The sequence below is a fragment of the Cyprinodon variegatus genome, unplaced genomic scaffold (assembly GCF_000732505.1).
Source record: "Cyprinodon variegatus isolate N-32 unplaced genomic scaffold, C_variegatus-1.0 Scaffold94, whole genome shotgun sequence".
Lineage (NCBI taxonomy): Eukaryota > Metazoa > Chordata > Actinopteri > Cyprinodontiformes > Cyprinodontidae > Cyprinodon > Cyprinodon variegatus.
Window position 1 is genome coordinate 1529271 of NW_015150547.1, and position 16808 is coordinate 1546078.

At 36.5% G+C, this 16808-nt stretch overlaps 3 protein-coding genes across 4 annotated transcripts in view; 1 reads left to right on the forward strand and 2 right to left on the reverse strand.

Annotated features, from left to right (window-relative positions):
- Positions 1-319: 319 nt before the first annotated feature.
- LOC107084198 (chromosome unknown open reading frame, human C17orf97) lies at positions 320-2334 on the forward strand. Of its 2 annotated transcripts, XM_015373910.1 has the most exons (4): positions 320-380; positions 460-546; positions 1649-1732; positions 1814-2334. In XM_015373910.1, the coding sequence occupies exons 2-4, from the start codon at positions 468-470 to the stop codon at positions 2056-2058; spliced, it is 408 nt and encodes a 135-aa protein (XP_015229396.1). In that variant the 5' UTR covers positions 320-380; positions 460-467; the 3' UTR covers positions 2059-2334. The 2 variants fall into 2 exon arrangements, with proteins under 2 accessions (XP_015229396.1, XP_015229395.1); XM_015373909.1 differs by having other exon boundaries at positions 367-546; positions 1649-2334.
- Positions 2335-3666: 1332 nt separating this feature from the next.
- On the reverse strand, positions 3667-14744 carry LOC107084192 (apoptosis-inducing factor 3-like). The gene is made up of 19 exons (XM_015373903.1): positions 14459-14744; positions 14249-14336; positions 12099-12208; positions 11854-11963; positions 11732-11776; positions 10790-10871; positions 10236-10348; positions 10032-10118; positions 9753-9844; positions 9287-9417; positions 8131-8246; positions 7987-8058; positions 7793-7856; positions 6558-6634; positions 6280-6397; positions 5071-5169; positions 4745-4826; positions 4550-4654; positions 3667-4416 (listed from the first exon to the last, which is right to left on the reverse strand). Exons 1-19 carry the CDS (start codon positions 14475-14477, stop codon positions 4383-4385), a joined length of 1644 nt encoding a protein of 547 aa, XP_015229389.1. The 5' UTR covers positions 14478-14744; the 3' UTR covers positions 3667-4382.
- A 526-nt stretch (positions 14745-15270) lies between these two features.
- LOC107084193 (F-box only protein 40-like) overlaps positions 15271-16808 on the reverse strand; it is a 6825-nt gene continuing 5287 nt past the window's right edge. The window contains exons 6-7 of the mRNA XM_015373904.1: positions 15705-15987; positions 15271-15596 (exon numbers count right to left, since the gene is read on the reverse strand). Of these exons, the coding sequence (XP_015229390.1) occupies positions 15378-15596; positions 15705-15987 (502 nt within the window). The 3' untranslated portion in view covers positions 15271-15377. The remainder of the gene's footprint in view (positions 15597-15704; positions 15988-16808) is intronic.

Genomic DNA, 16808 nt, shown 5'->3' on the forward strand with positions numbered 1-16808 from the left:
TTAATATCAACTCATATCTCACATGCCTCATATAAATAAAGCTGGGATTTATTCATCTTCCTATAACTTCTGTGCAAAGGCAGGAACGTCCACATCAGGAAATTGTGAGATCAAGCCCCATAATGGTTTAGTCACTTTGTTAATGATGATAATTTCATATCGATTTCACATATCAGATTATCACAATTTAAGTTATGATTCAGTGGACATTAAAATGGACTAAACAAAAATGAACTTAGTACTGTTAGCTTTCTCTAACACGGCATTCCCCTTTAAGAGGGGCGTGTCCTGTTGCCATGGTGAAGCGTTGGTTCCGGAACAAACAGAAGAAGCTGCAGCGCGGCAGCTTCTGCTGAAATTTACAAACACAGGCTGATGCGGTAAAAACATAAAGTGTCACATTCATTTAAGTAATTAGATTGTGTTTTAAATTAGTGTCTCTTTCATCTTGAAATCTAGCACCAATCATGCCAGAAGACAGGAACAACAATAGAAAAAAGAAGAAAAAGAAGAACAAGGTTTCTGCTACTGACCAAAAACTAAAAGGTAAATATTGTAATATTTTATTTTATCTTTAGAGGCAAGAAAGTATTAAACATATATGCGTAATATCCCACTTTACAAAATAAAAGCACACCATGAATAGCATTATATTAGTTTTATGGATGACATATTTATATACCAAAATCTTTTGAAATAACTGAATACCTTTTCTGCTAAAGTAAACTTATTACACTATCGAAAATTAGGAAAATTATTTAATTAATTAAAATGTAAACAACCTGTCAAAAAATTGTTGAATTTTTTTTATTTGAAATTGTTAATCAACTACTAGTTCTTGCTAGGGTTTCTAACATACTGAATATGCATCAAATAAACTTCATTTCCCACCTGAATTTTACACAGTATGACACAGGAAAGCTTTAAATCTTCCATTAACCTCTCAAGTTTCAGATATTTGTGATTTTAACCCCATGAACACAGACAATCTCCCACATTCCTTAAGGTGCGTCCGTCCACACAGCATGATGCTCCCACTGTGTCCATTTCACATTTATTTATTGGGAGTGATGTGTGGTATTGGTGTCCTCTTACTCCTATTGCATATACAGTAAAGAACATAAGTTGTTTTTTTTTTTTTCATGGGAAATAACCTGGTTTAAAAAAAAAATCTGTTTTTTTTTTGTTAGTTTGTTGTTCTTTCTACATCTGCTTTATTCTTGTCACTCTTCCATAGCTTCACTAGAATAATCATGAGTGCATCATGGTCTGGTGCTTGTGCAGTTGTGCTGTTCCCTTTCTATTATTTTTTTTATTTTTATTTTTTATTGTGAGGCATAAAACAATGCTCCAAGGAAAAAATCAAAGCCTTATTATATCTTAATCTTTCCCATGATTCCATCCCTAACCTGTCTGCTGTGTTTTCTGGCCATTGTGATACCTTTAATATATTAATATTCTCAAGCAAACCTCTTACTTTATGTTGTTTTTGAGTATAGAGTAAAAATATTTTTGCAAAGCACTGTTAGGATGGTTAGATAAAAAGAAAAGACCTGAGATAAAATGTGGACAAGATGGAATAGAAAGTATGTGTTGCTATGGAGGAATCGAGTTCAACAGATTATATGTTTATTTTGCCTGCCTGCAGAGAAACCTGAGAGATTATCTTCAATACCCCAGCTGCCCCCTCAGGATTCAGGTCAGGTTCAACTTCCTGATCTCAGAGCTGCCGGTAAAAAAGCCAGAGATCATTGCCCTTGCCGTGCAGTGAGCAACGAAGAACAACTAAAAGATTCAAAAAGTCTTGTTGCAGAGACTTCTACAGCCAGTGACAGCAAAGAACCTGCACATGTGATGGAACTCAGCGTCCAGGCCAGGGAGAGCCTGAGGTGGGAAGGAGAGCTGCAGGACCCGCAGGAAGAGGCGAAGAGGCTGGAGCGGTATAGAGCCAGCAGGCGACAGCGTTACATCACACACAGAGAGGCATTGTTGAAAGAAACCCAGCAGAACGGAAGACTTCAGCAAACTAATAAAAAACAAAAAATGTTGGTGCTGTAGTTAAGTAGTAAATTAGGGCTTTGCAATGTTTATCATTTTAGGAATCACTGGACCACAAATTAACACTGACTTTACAAACAAGCTGTATTTTTTTTTTTTTTGCCATGCATTGAAACGAACCTCTGGAGCTCTTTCTTCTGAATCGGCATATCGGAATCAGAAGATTTCCACAGTCCTGCTCATGCTCTTAAACAATTCAACACTTGAAGGAAATAATTAAATGCAAGACAACAGCCAATGATTAAGTGAGCCCCTTAAATTTAACCAAATGGTTGTCAAACTAAAGAAATAGTTTCACACAGAAAAATGTGTTTAAATGCTAAAATTATAATTTGGATGAGATAAAAAAGAAAATACCAGTCCTGAGTTTATTTTTCTGTGTCCCTTTGCATCGTTTCCACTATAAAGGAGAAAAAGCAATCATCTAGGTCTTCTGAAAAATTTTTCACTTGCTAAAATAGCTTTTAGTTTCACCGGTGCTTTAATAGTTGTGATGTCTTTACTAGGGTTGGTGGTGGTGGACTGTTTTTACCTTAGTGCTTGGCTAAAAATATACTATCTGGGAAAAAACAATAACTTACAAGAAGTTAATTGAAATGGAAATAAGTACTAAAGCGACTTCTTAGCGAATAATTTAGGTGGGCAAACATTATACTTATATATTTTCAATTTATTCTTTTTGGAAGAGAGCAGAGAGACAAATGTTCACTTTAAAAAGTTATTCTTTATCTGTATAGACTGAGTATTTTTTGATTTTGATAGCAGCCATATGTCGGGGCAGGCCTTAATGAGGGACTGTAAAGGAAATGGCAAACATTTAGCAGAAGGCACCCCGATCAGCTGTGACTAAAGCAGTTTTTTTGTTTACATGGTGGACCAATAAACAATACACATCTCTAACACATTGTGTCCAAGGTGAAACTAAGCGGTGGACTAAAAAAACCTGAGACTGGGCTGGAGATGAACTTTCTTAGAGGACAATGCCACTAAACATTTAGCTATAATGTACTGGTCTGGGTTAAAGCATATGGTCTAGTCAAAGTCCAGAACTATATCGATTTAAGAACATGTGGCAGGAGTAGAAAATTGACACCACCAGCTTGTTTATGTCCAATCAGTTGTGTCAGAAATGGTGGAACAATACCCTAGACGGACACCAGGTGGCAGCATAGATACGTTCTCCTTGATCCAATCAAACAGCAGGACACCACCTGATAGTTTTCACGTGATAAACATAAAGAAAACCAGCTTGAGTCCAGAAAACACTGGTTGTTTTTCAATGATGAAAGAAAAAAATTTGGATTCATGACAAATCAGCACAGACACCTTTATTATCAAAGTTAAATAAGCTTTTATTTTTGCTCAGGGAGAACATCTATTTTTTTCATGCTGAATTGGATTGTATGGTCTCTTACGATAATTATTTTGTCTTAACAGGTTGAATGACTTGCTCCATTGGCCAATCATTTATTTGTTTTTAATTTTTTGGGGGAATGTATCTTTATCATGGCTATTGTCAACAATTTGCATACATTAATGTAAATCATACTTTTTATAACTTTGATCTAAAATACAGAAGATGAAAATAAAACAACTTATTGTCTTTTTTATGTTAAAATGTATATTTGTGTCCCTGAAACTATATAACTAGCTATAATCTGTATGAAATAAATAAGCAAATAGATAAAGATAACTGTTATGTTTGTCAGGTAAAGACAGTTTATCTAATAAATGGAAGTAAAACACATTTATGGTGAAGTTTTTGTAACACAGCGCCTTTGTTTTTAGGTTCCTGCAGGCCATGCCCCACCCCCCCAACGGTGATGTTTTGTTACTGTTGCCTATTTCAGCATCTTTGTTTCAAATAGCTGACCACCTACCCTCTGTTCTGCTAATCCCCTCCGTCCAAAGCCCGCTCTGCTACTTATTGACCCATGCACGACACATCTGCCATCAAGTCCACTGATATTTTACCAGCAATTCCCTCCAAAGGCTGCATTTTTAGAAGGAAAACATACCCAGGGCAAAGTTTACACCATGACACAAGACTCTAAAACTACACTATTCAGACACTCCCATGTAGATAAAATTTATTAGGTTAAAAAACAGATAAATACGAGGACTAACAAAGTCCCAAAGCTGCATCTGTTTGAGGTATCAGTTGTGTTGGACTCCCTGATGGAAGACAGCATTGTGAAAAGTTTACTAGTTCCAAAACACAGAACTATGAACTATTTTTGTTTCCAGACAGCTTGTCCTTCATTGGAACCCTGCAGCAGACAGAAGATGTTGTGGCTGCTTGTTCATGGATGATTTGATGCAGATCAGGTAACCTGAAGCCAGCTGGGATCATCCGATCTGTCAAACACAGTAGAGAAAAAAACTGTTGATTTGTAGCTTCCTTATTTAAAACTTTTGTTCCCTTTGAAGAAGGGAAAGCAAGAAACAAACAAACATAGAAAGAAATGAATGATTTGAACATTTTTCATACTGAGCCTCTTTCTTGGTGATGACTTTCCCTGATAGGAGCCTCTCAGCCACAGCGGACACCACAGGATCATAATTCAGGCCCACTGCTGCTATGACCTCATCATTTCTTTAAGTAACAAAAAAAAAAAGAGAAAACATTTTTATAGAGCTAAAAGTTTCTCTTGTTTGATTAGCAGATTTAATCCCCTTAACTTACTTGATGTACAAGGCCAGGAACTTCCTCTCCTCAAACTCATGGTTTCCTTTCAAAATTATCTCAGTGTATCCCTCCCCATAACCTGAAAAAGACCACAGCTTGTTCAATTTGAACAATTTACACTGAAAAACAATCTCAGATTTATCATTTATTTACATGCATATAAAATAATCCTATTGAAATATATGAACGGAAATCCATAATGGATTGTATTCATCTTCATATACATAGTTTTGTTGTGTTATGAACAGCTTTTGGATAATATGCGTCTATGAACGCCTCTAAGATTACACAATAACAAACTGTTGATGAGTCTGTTTGCCTACCTGCATATCTGATGGTTCTACCCAGTAGGACGGTCCAGTAATAAGGAACTGAGGTGAGTTCAGTTGTTTTCTTGAGCATGTTCAGAGCAGCTATCCTCCCTAAGGCAGCAACAGAGGAAATAAGAAACACATATTCAACATGAAGCAACAATAGCAGAAGGTGCAGCTATTGTTGGAAAGACAAAAGCAAGTAAATCTGAAACAAGAGGCCACTTTATTAGATAAGTCTGCCAGTTTATGTAGCAAATCACTGAGCTGCAGCTCAACACATCATGATGACGACCTGAAGTTCAAACCAAGCTTAAAAAAACTGAGGAAAATACATTTAAGGGATGTTGAATATAGTAGAAAGTAAACGAAAGTTGGATTAATACCTACATTAAAACAGATGAACTTTATTCACTAATAAGATGATCTCTGAAGGCAATTAGTTGGGCTGTATTTGTTCAAGGGATTCACAATAAAGTGGATTAAACACAAATGCTGTATACAGTTTTACAATTTTTAGGAGTAAAACAAACAACAAAAACAATATTTTCACTCTCTCTCGGTATATACCATATAATCCCACTAGATTAGACTAAAGGCTGTGTTGTTATTGTTCCTGTTTGGCAGTGACACCACCCTGAAGAGAAACACATGATAAAGTTGGGACAGTTTTATTTTTTCTTCCCTTTTTAGTCTCATCCATCTCCTAGATAGATCAGTGCTTCTATGCTCGCTTTGTATGTCTGTTTTTTTGTATCCCACTGAGTACACCGAGTCTGGTTCTGCTGGAAGCTTATTCCTGTTAAAAAGGATTTTTCCTCTCTACTGTCATTGCATGCATGCTCAGTGTGAAGTTATGCTGCAGAGTCAATGAGTCGATGCAATCAGCTGGTTTTCCTTAGATAGAAAACTTTAAACTAGTCTGACTGTGTGATCTAGTTGAATTGTTTCTGTAAAGTGCTTAGAGATGACATGTGTCATGAAATTACGCTATATAAACTGAATGAAATTGTAATTACTGTAGTCATAATAAGCAAAAACGTAAAAGCTAATGTCAAACAGTTGTTGAAACTTTTTCCCACACCTCCAGAGATGATCTCAGCCCCATTAAAGGACTAAGAATGATCCAACACAGACATTAATGGAACGGATAATATTGAAACAATAAACCATCGACGACTTTGAGAATTCATGCGTGTTGCTTCCGTATTAGGCCACTACCTTGTGCTTGTGCCATCTGCCAGTGTCCAATGTTGACTAACTGGTTTTTGGCCACTGCCAGAGGGAAGGAGGCCAGGTCACCCGCACAGAACACATCAGGGACGTTTGTTTGCATGTACTGTAAAAGGGGAAACAAGATTATTTCTGTGAATTGGCCAATTGGATTGTCGATAACCAAATAATTGAAAGCAGTAAACCATAAATCATAGAAAGATTGGTGCTGAGTTAGCAATAAATAAAGACACATGGTGCTTTAATGTGGTTTATAAAAAGCCTACCTTATTAACTATAACAAACTTTTTGGAGTTCATCTGTATATTAGTGTCTTGCAGGTACTCTGAGTTTGGGATGCTACCTGGTTAAAAAAAAAAGGTAAACAAGAGGAAAGCTTCAATGAAATAGTCAGTTTAATCTGTTATACAGTGTTTAGCAATATAATTAATCCAGATCTCATTTTGTTACTCTTCACTAAACTATATGAACTATTTGGCTGCTGACCTGCCTGCTTATCCTGCAGCTTTTCTTCAAAATAAAAAAGTAAGAGGATGAGTGAAGGAAGTGTTGAGGTCTATGTACCGTCTTTATTAAGTCATACGACTCTGAAATGTCATGTTTTGGAAATGGGAACTGTTCCTTTAAGGCCTTCGATACTGCACCGGCATCAGGACCTGCTGTTTATTAATTATTACTCAGAAAATGTACTTGATATATGTTTATTTCTTTGCCATCTTTGGCACAAACTGTAGATTTAGCAAAAAAATATATTAAAAAAAACCCTATTTTTTTAAGAACAGGCTTAAAATGGCAAAATCTGATTTAAAATCAGTCCTGAAGCTGTCTGTTGCTTAGAGATCTAATGTTGACATTTTGGCCTTGTTAAGTCAAAAGTTAAATGAATTACTACACAAAAACATATCTTCAGGTAAAATTAGCTCATTACAAAACTTTATCATATTCAAAAAATTAGAACATATTTTTACATCACCACTTTTAAAATGTTTGAATTAATTTAAACAAGAGGCATAACACTTAAACAAGATGATCCAAAATTATCCCAAAATATGTAGTAAAGCATCTTTTTATTTTAAATCATGCATCAGTGCTGGTTCTCCTAATTTTTGCCATGACAACAGCTAATGAAGATTAGCTCCACGTGTTTCTGCCCGTTTTTTCCATGCATTCATTCAAGATAAACTTTTTCTTTTTTTTTTAGGTATGAATGCTGATTTGAAGGATAATTTGTACATACATGCCTTTTCTTCCATGTTAAAAAATAATCTCACAACCTTATTAAAAATGCTTTAAAAAAAAAAAACTCACCTCAACATACAAGAAAGATTTGACCAGACATCAGAAGAGACGTGTTTTGTTTTTATTGCTCTGATGTTAGACATTAAAACATACTAAACATAATTCAATAAAGTTTTTTTGTTTAAATTTATGGTTCCCTTATAAAAAACTGATGCATTTATTGTTAAGAGTAAAGAAATAATAACATCTTAATTTTACTCACCAATACCTACAATCAAGACATCAGCTGGGATAACATTACCACTTTTGAGCACGATCTCTTTCACCTTTAATAGAAAAAGCATCAAAAGAAAGACATGTGTTCATGTGTGATCTTATTAAAAAGTAAAAAAAAAACTAAATATGCTTTCTTTTAGTTCATTTTTGTGATAATAATGAGACCCTTTTCTGATTTACCTTCCCATTGCGGCCTTTGATCTCTGTCACATGATCATTCATGAAGAATCTTACGCCTTTCTCCGACAGCATCTGCAGAAAATGAAATTTCAGTACAAGCCACTAAAAAAAAAGAGCAGGGGATATGAGACTGAACTCCCTCACCATCATGGTGATTTTCCCGACTTCAAGGCCCAGAGTGTTTTGGTAAGGCATCTCACTGCTCCCCACCACTGTGATAGTAGAGGCCTTGTCTATCATGTAAGATGCAACCTCCATGCCTGAAATAGGCAGTGAAGGTGATGTAGAAAATGACAAGACAGCTGATAATATCAATAAGATATATATGATCTGCAAACTATGTTGAGAAATAAAAAGCCCTAAAATTGACAGAACTTATTTAAAAACTTTGAAAAATAAATACAGGATTTTTTTTCATAGGTAAATCTAAAAAAAATTGGGTACTGCTCAGTGGGGTAGGGGGTAGTTGTGCTGCCTTGCAGCAGGAAGGTTCTGGGTTCTATTCCTGGCCTGATGTCTTTCTGCATGTAGTTTGTAGGTTATCCCTGTGCATGTGTGAGTTCTCTCCAGGTACTCCGGCTTCCTCCCACAGCCCAAAAACATATTAGGTTAATTGGCTTTTCTAAATTCTCCTTAGGTGTGAGTGTGTGCATGAACAGTTGTTTATATTTGTGTTGCCCTGCGATGGACTAGCGACCTGTCCAGGGTGTGCCCCACTTCTCGGCCTTAGACAGCTGGAGATAGGCAGCAATATCCCTCATGACCCCAACTGGGATTAAGCGTGACAGAAAATAGTAAATCTGAAAACTACATAAAGAATAATAATTGTGCTTTTAAAATGGTTAATTTTCTTAGCAATGGGTTTGTTTTTGAACAGGACTGGTACACCATTTAAAATAAAAAGCCTCTTATATTACATTTATATCATCATAATAAACCTCACCAAACAGTTGGCTTAAGAAAACAAGAGAACATGTCCGTGTGTAGACAACTGAGGCAAACGTACAAGATATAAAAACACTATCCTTAAGTGACAACGTTTATAATTTACAATACCTGATTAGGTTGGAGAGATCTTTGTCTAGCATGAATACTAATACATTAAATTACTAAGCAGCATTTTTGGAAATTGTGTACAATAATTCCAAAGGCTTTATATTATGAAAATTGAAATTTCTGCACTTTTTTTTTTTCAAATTACACAGATATACCTTAACAAAAGGGCTTCATAATGAAGTTTAAAGCAATTTTGTGTTTTTACATTTTAAAAGGCAATAGTTTCACAGTTCAGCCACAGTACCGACAAAGGAAGTTCCCACAAGGACAATGTTGCAGCCCAAGCAGGCAGCGTGGATTTGTCGAGCGTCCTCTGGTGTCTCCAGCATCTTAATGTTGTCCAGATTAATTCCCGGCACATCCAGACCTTTTGCTCTGAACAATGAATAGTAGTGTGGTTAATATGCAGGGTAGGGTTTGGAGGCTATAACGGTCTCAGCTGTTCAAAATGTACAGTTTCATCAGCTACTGTTGGACTTTACAGAGAAAATTTTGCTTGACTGCTTTTTCTAAGTGGACAGATTACCATTTAATAATTTCATTTTACCTCATGTGTTGGTCTATTACACAAAATTAGGGACAAATGTAACATAAGTAGGGCAAATAAGTTGAAAAATGATTGGCTAACCATAAAAAAATAATTCTATATAATACAGTTTAGTAAAAAGTTTGTTTTGTTTCCTTTAGATGAGATGAATCTGTGTCTGTACCTGCAGCCAGTTGAGAGAAGCAGCTGGTCGTAGCTCTGCACTAAACCATCATCGAATGTGACTGTCTTCTTCTCTGTGTCCACTGACACTGCCTTTGAATAGCACAAACCAGCTTTAACATGTCATATGACCTTTAGTTTAAATCATAGCTATATATCAGATTTTGTGCATCATAAAACAAACACTTAAAATTAGAACAAACCTTTATTTTAGCTACTAATCTATAGGGATTAGTTCACATCAGATAAAACACAGCAGCAAGATAAGGGAGATACTCACTGCTTTCCGGAGCCACACCTCGATGCCGTACTGATGGAAAAACTCCATCCTTCTCAGCACAATAGTATCACTCAGCACATTCATCACCTGTAGCATATGCAATGAGCACATTTTACTGTCTATTCTATTGCATATTCATCGTCTCTTAAGGTTTTTTTTCATAAAGTGTACTTAATTCAGGTATTTGGTGTGATCTTCAATGACCTTGCTGAGTCTGGTTTTGTCATAAGGTAAAAGGTCATCTCTAGAGACCATGATGATTCTGCCGCCAAAGTTCTCCTGCCGCAGAGTCTCTGCACAGATCAGCGATGCAGCTCCTGAGATCCAACATCCACAGTTAGATGACACCTTGTTAACATGCAACTTTAAATTATTCAATAAGAATACCAAATCTAGCTTAAGTGTAAATCGAGATTTTATTGATTAAATGTTATTCCATCATACAGGCTCTATAGCATTAATTCATTTAATTGGTTAATGATTGAATCCAAATGTTTCTTTGAAAATAAAATGTATTTCTTCTAAAAAGAAATAGCCAGGTTTACATGTCAGAGACTAGAAGTCAGAAGACTGGAGTAATATGGTTTTAAATTTGAGCGAAACAAATGTAATGACTACTGATTTTCATTGAAATTATTTCTTTGATGAGTTTTTTTTTTGTGTGTATTTCTATGTCTGCCGCATTGTTTTACATAACTTTGTTCTTGCACTTTATAAACAACAACAAAAAAAAAAAATCAGCAGCAATGCCCACTGACCTCCTCCAAGTAGAAGAATTGTGTGATTCACTCCCGGTACTGCAGTTCCCATACGCTGCAATCGTTTCTGAAGCCTGAGTTCCTTAAAAAATACAATAAATAAACATTCATTTTCTTTCATTTCTCCTCTTGGAGTGTTTATGATTTCTATTTTTCTGAGGGTATTTTAGATTCTTTTGAATGCAGTCCTCTATGCATCCTTATTTTCTCAATTTTTTATTTTGCTTCATGTTGTTTCAACAAAATATTATAATGACAGTAATAATTCTTTATTGCGTCACTCTTGATAATCTTAGATTTGTATGGTCTTCGAGATTTAGCAATAGTGATTATGGCTTTTTGCAAATGTAATTTTTTTCTTTTGTTAGAGCACAGGATATATCTTTGTAAACTGTAGCTTGTCTTGTTGTGTTACTTCTGGAGGAATGGCCTCTTCTTTGCTGAGCAGCCTTTCTGCCAATGTCAATAGTGGGCTTATTTTTATAATGACTTTATCTAACAAACTTCAGCCATCAACTTTAGAAGTTATTTTGATTTTGTTCTGACAAAACTTTTTTGTAACCAAACACATTCATTGCCACCCTAGGATGACTGAAAATTAGTTTCATTACCTAAATGCCTTTTGAAAAGGTAGTTTTACAGTCAAATGTTTTCAGTTGATTGCTTTTACATTTTGTCAAGAAAAAAGAAACATATTTTTGCTGAGCATAAGAAATAATTTCAACATAATTTAGTTGTGTAGAGCTATAAATTTGATATGTAAGATAATCTGTGAAGGAAAGAAACATACTTCTATAATCAGTGTTAAGAAAGTAGATCTTAGGCCAGCTTTTGAGTCAAAATAAATATTTTTCATTTTAAAGGATAACGTTGACTCCCTCATCAACATGAACAATAAAAAAAACAGCGATCCTCTGATATGGGTAGAGTTAACTCACTAACCTTTTTGTTTATGGACACATACACTTTGCTGTTTTGAATTCTGACCTGAAAAGAAGTAAAGGGTCAAATTAGAAACCCAGCAAATGTTGAGCTAAATGTGGATCCATCCCTCTGGTTTATACCTTGTGACAAGGTAATGAGTCTATGCCAGGAAACTCCTCCAGGTCTCCTGTGACGGCATTAAAACAAGAGCCATGCCAAGGACAACGCACTTTGTTTCCTGAAAGAACCCCTGATCAGAAAACAAAACATGACTGCTTTAAAACACACTAAAATGCACAACATTTACTATAGATTAAACACATAAGAAGACATGGATCTAGGTGAATAAATATGTATTCTTTTTCTTTGTTTTTTTTTTTTTTACCTTTGCTGAGTGGGGCACCGTAGTGTGTACACTGATTTCCAATGGCACTATATTTGCCATTACAGCGTGTTAACAGCACACTGTGGTCTCCGATGTCAACTTCCATCATCCTCACATCACACATGAACAAAATACAAATGTTAGTTTCATGTAGCCTCCAACTACCCCATGTTTTCATTTTCTATTGGCCCACTATGGTAAATTAAACTCACACAAAAATGATTTCTTACAATATAAAACACCATTTCTAACGCAATTTACACTTCAATAATACCCAACAGGTTTTATCCGCACTAATATGAAGAACAGATAGATTAAATATCAGATATAAACAACACTGAACTTGTTTCCAGAGAGCTGTCTCCCACATTATCCAGAACTGAATTTATTTTATGTTATTTAGTTCTCCTCTGCTTATTAAATAACTTATATCGCACCATTTATACAGCTTACTGCAGCTCAATTACCCTTTTACCCAGATCTAATTTAACATCCAGGACAGGCCTTGGTTTTGAGTTTTAATGGCTTTTAACATATGGGATCATTGTCTGAAACTTGACAGTTAAAAAGCATGAAAACTGAGCAACCCACTTAAATTATTTCTGATTCTAGACACCTTTCCCTCAATCTTTTTACAGTCAAAAGTCGTTTTATTTAAAATAGATAAAATTGGCTTTTCTTAGTCAGAAATTTATTTAACATTCTAGACATTTCATGTAAAAACTTCTGGTCTTGCATCAGTTGTAGAAAAAAAGTTTTATTTTTTCATAGATAATTAATTTTGAGGAATTATTTAATGTCATACAGATGTATAATATATTTTTACATTTTTTTTTTTACATTTTTACAATAAACCCATTTTGTAAAAAATGGCTTTGGCTAGAATAATTCAGCAACATAGACATACAGTCTATCTAAGGGCATGCTAACAAGTGTCAGCTGGATGTGTTGGCATCTTCAGATGTTTCAGGTAGAGTTGTTAGCATCGTATTACATCCATAATAAATGTTCTATTTAGAGGCTAATATGACAGATCCCAATGGGATTGGTTGGTCCAGGTACTGCAGAATCAGTTGACAGATGGGGGGCCAGACAGACTGGATGTTATGTGACTTCAGTCAGCTACCATGATGACCCCTTGACTGAGGATATTGTCAGGTGGTGGGAGAAGCACTTAGGGATCTCCCTCATCCAATTTCTATGTCATACATAGAGTCTGACAAGTCTAGGGATGTTTATCACTTACCAAGACAGTAAGAAAATTTGTCAAATACCAATATGTAAAGGGTGGACAAAACTTGCCTAGAAAGGCTAACGTTAGGGCTACTTGGCATTAATCTCGTATGTTGCATGGAGGACTGCAGCAACACCTACCAGCCTAATTTAGAAGGTTGGAATCGAGGAACTGTCCACCTGTCTGACAGTAACTCTGAAGGTCATACGGTCATAGAGCCCTAACCTCTCCATACCACTGGAGCAGTTCACTGCCAAGTGTGAATCAGTTGAGTTCAGCCCCTCTAGTTCTGAGGACATGGATCTCAACTAAAAAAAGATGAAATGGACCCTGCAGGTTAGAGGGACAGTCATTTGCCTAAAGGTTTTTGTATTTCGGTGTTTTTTTTTACTGGTGACCAGTGGTGTGATGTAATGTGACCTTCCTCTCATCTACCATAATGAGGATAAAGCCTAGCCAGTAGGCACAGCTCGTGGTTTTTGATCCATTTACATTTTGACTGTCACCTGTTTTGGGAGCTATTTTTGGGTTAGGTTGGGATGTCCTTCAATCTATCGAGGGTTTTATCTTGCCTCTCACCCTGTGACTAATGGTTATAGCCATGTAGACAACAGATGGATTAACTTGTCAGTTTGCCTACAAATTTCAGCATGCTTACATATTTTGTCAAAACTTGTTAGCATGTCTACATTTAGCCTTAATCCCAACAACACAAAGCTACGATTGGCTGAAATGTTCAAAATATATACAGTCTAATGAACAGCATGCTCGATTGCTTTTTATTTCTATTTTTTACTTAATTTATTCTTCCTGTTCTTTTTTGTGGTTATAAAGGGACATTTTGGCACATGTTGGTAGGCAGACACAATGGTTATAAAATACTTTTGAATTCTAAAATCATCACAATTCCTCTTACTGTCCATCTCGAAGGTCTGTCTCCAGACACACCACTGCTGTCAGTTCTTCTTTGTCTTCGGGATCAGAGTCTGTAAGCTCACCACGGGCTGAACAAATTATTGTCAAAGCGCAAATGAACTCTTTTACATCTTAAAGAAAATGAGCTTTGCAGAAAGGACAGAAGGGTTGCGGCTGTTGAAAAATTGTGACGCAGAAATAAACAACTTACGTGCTTTGGTCCCAGACATTTCACTTTCAACTGTAATGGCACATATAAACTAATACAGTCCAACACTCCTGTGGAAGCAGTTAAATATGTTGTCCAGCGTCAGTTTGCCTTCATCTGAGCAGATAAATGAAGGCAGGTCTTTTCCACACCGACTGGTCCTTCCTTAACCTGCATTATCTAGGCCTGTAGCTTTGCAAAGTGCACTATTTTGATCTGATAAGAACACATAAATGTCGTGAAAAGTCACCCTTTTTGTACCTCTGGTGAATGAAGAGTTTCATTAGCTCTGCCGGTCATGTTCAGTCTCATCATCCCATAGAAAGGCAGTGTGGTCTTTTGTTCCCCAAAGCCAGGGGATGGTGAAAGGCTGACGATGCTGAACTGCTGAATTGACAGGCAACAAAGCACCACACAAAACCAGAGGTGGCCGCTGTCATTCAGACACTTAGCAAAGTTTAAATACTAAAAATACTAATAGTGTGCTGTTGTGGAGGAAAAAATGAAGCCTAACAGACTCAAAAAAGGATAAATTACAGGCTCAGATTCCTGGAGGATATGATTCTTTTTGTTTATTGGGAACTGTAAAATCTTATTCTTAATTTTTATAATTCCCTTATTTAATTCTACATATTTCCCCTTATTAAAATAATTCCCTCTAACATCTAACATGAGCATAAACCTGCAGTCTGTGTTTCTATCCTCTGCTTGTTACTGCAAGTGAATCATCAAAATAAAAACAGCATCTGTGACATTTTTTTTTAGTTGTTTTATTTCAAACATAGACAGCATACATCTTTAAATACCTGAAAGTGCATCATTGTCAAACATTGAATCAATTTAAACTCATTTTTGAATTAATGGAAAAAGTGAGATAACATGCATCTAACATCCGCAGATATCTGATGTGCAACATGAGCTGCTACATCATGATCCTCTTCTCCTGGAATAGTGTGACCAACGAGGGACCTTTGCAGCTCTTGTTGGTTTGTATTTCTTCCAGAACACGTGGCAAGCGTATTTTCCCTGTCTTGGACTCAATCTCATTGTAGGGACACACCTTCAGATGTTCAGAGATGGACGGGACATCTGTGAAACTCCAGGAGTCCACAGGAGAAAACAGGGAGCTGAACTGCCACACCTGAAGAACAGCAGAGTACCACTAATAAGAGTCTGATTCTAAGATTCAATACTTTAATACTATCTAACTTAGTTTATTATCTTCTTTAAATCAACATTCATCCCTTACCTTTCGTGTTGCCCTCCACCTGGCTGGCCCATGTGAGGAGCTGGTCTTCTCCCAGCAGAGGGTGACCATCCCTCTTTCCTGAAGCAAGGAGGAACAAACCTGCCTCATGAGCCTCGACACCAGGGCCAGCTGCGACAGGGACAGACTGTCCAGAAAACTGGCCACATGACACAAGACCTCATAGGGCAGCGAGCTCAGAGAATCCTCCCTTCCTCCGCTTTGACCTCCTGCACTCTGGAAGGACGGGGCTTTGGGATGTAGGCTAAAGCAGCCTAGCTCCTTACTGATGTAAACAACAGATGATTTACTTTATTAATATCTGTATTTTTCTATTAAAGACAATTGAATATTCATTCTAAACAATACATTTGTGTTATTTTTATCTTTTATATTGTTTTTAAAAGCTCCTGACATTTAGGTTCACTTCCTGCCATGTTCACATTCCTGAGTTATTATTATTATTATTTTTTTTTTTGTGTGTGTATTTTTAACAAATTAGATTGTCATAATTGTGATTGTCTTTAATGGTGCTGTTAGGCACAAACAAGGAATCTGAACTCAGCTTTCCATAAAACTCACTGTAATCAAAACCAGTTCAATAAACAGCCAAGGTACAAAGAACGCCTAAATCAGATAAAATGAACAATACTTTCATATCAATAAATAAATGAAAGAATGCTGGTTGGAATAGTGACATAGGGACCCCTATTTTATCATTCTGCTTCATTCTATCTCTATTCTCCCACTCTGCAGAATCTGTTAGTTCTGTTAGTTCTGCTTTTTCTCATTGTAGCTGCCTAATCTGTTCCTGTTCGGCTGTGACTCCAGCTGTGCTGCTGCCATTAACACCTTTGTTTATACAGTAGATGTTGGAGATCGGCCTGTTTTTCAGTGTAGTCCATTTTCTCTAACTGTGACTGGCTGGATGTGCTCTCTTCATCCTCTGACATGGGAGCTGGCTTGGAGCTCGTCTGCCTGGCTGTGTGTTTCCTGGATGGGGCCGCCTTTTACAGCTGCTTTTTGTATCTCTGCTTCTGTCTTCTTGAACCCCAGTCGGCCTCAGCAGATGGCCGTTCACAGTGAGCCTGGTTCTGCTGGAGGTTT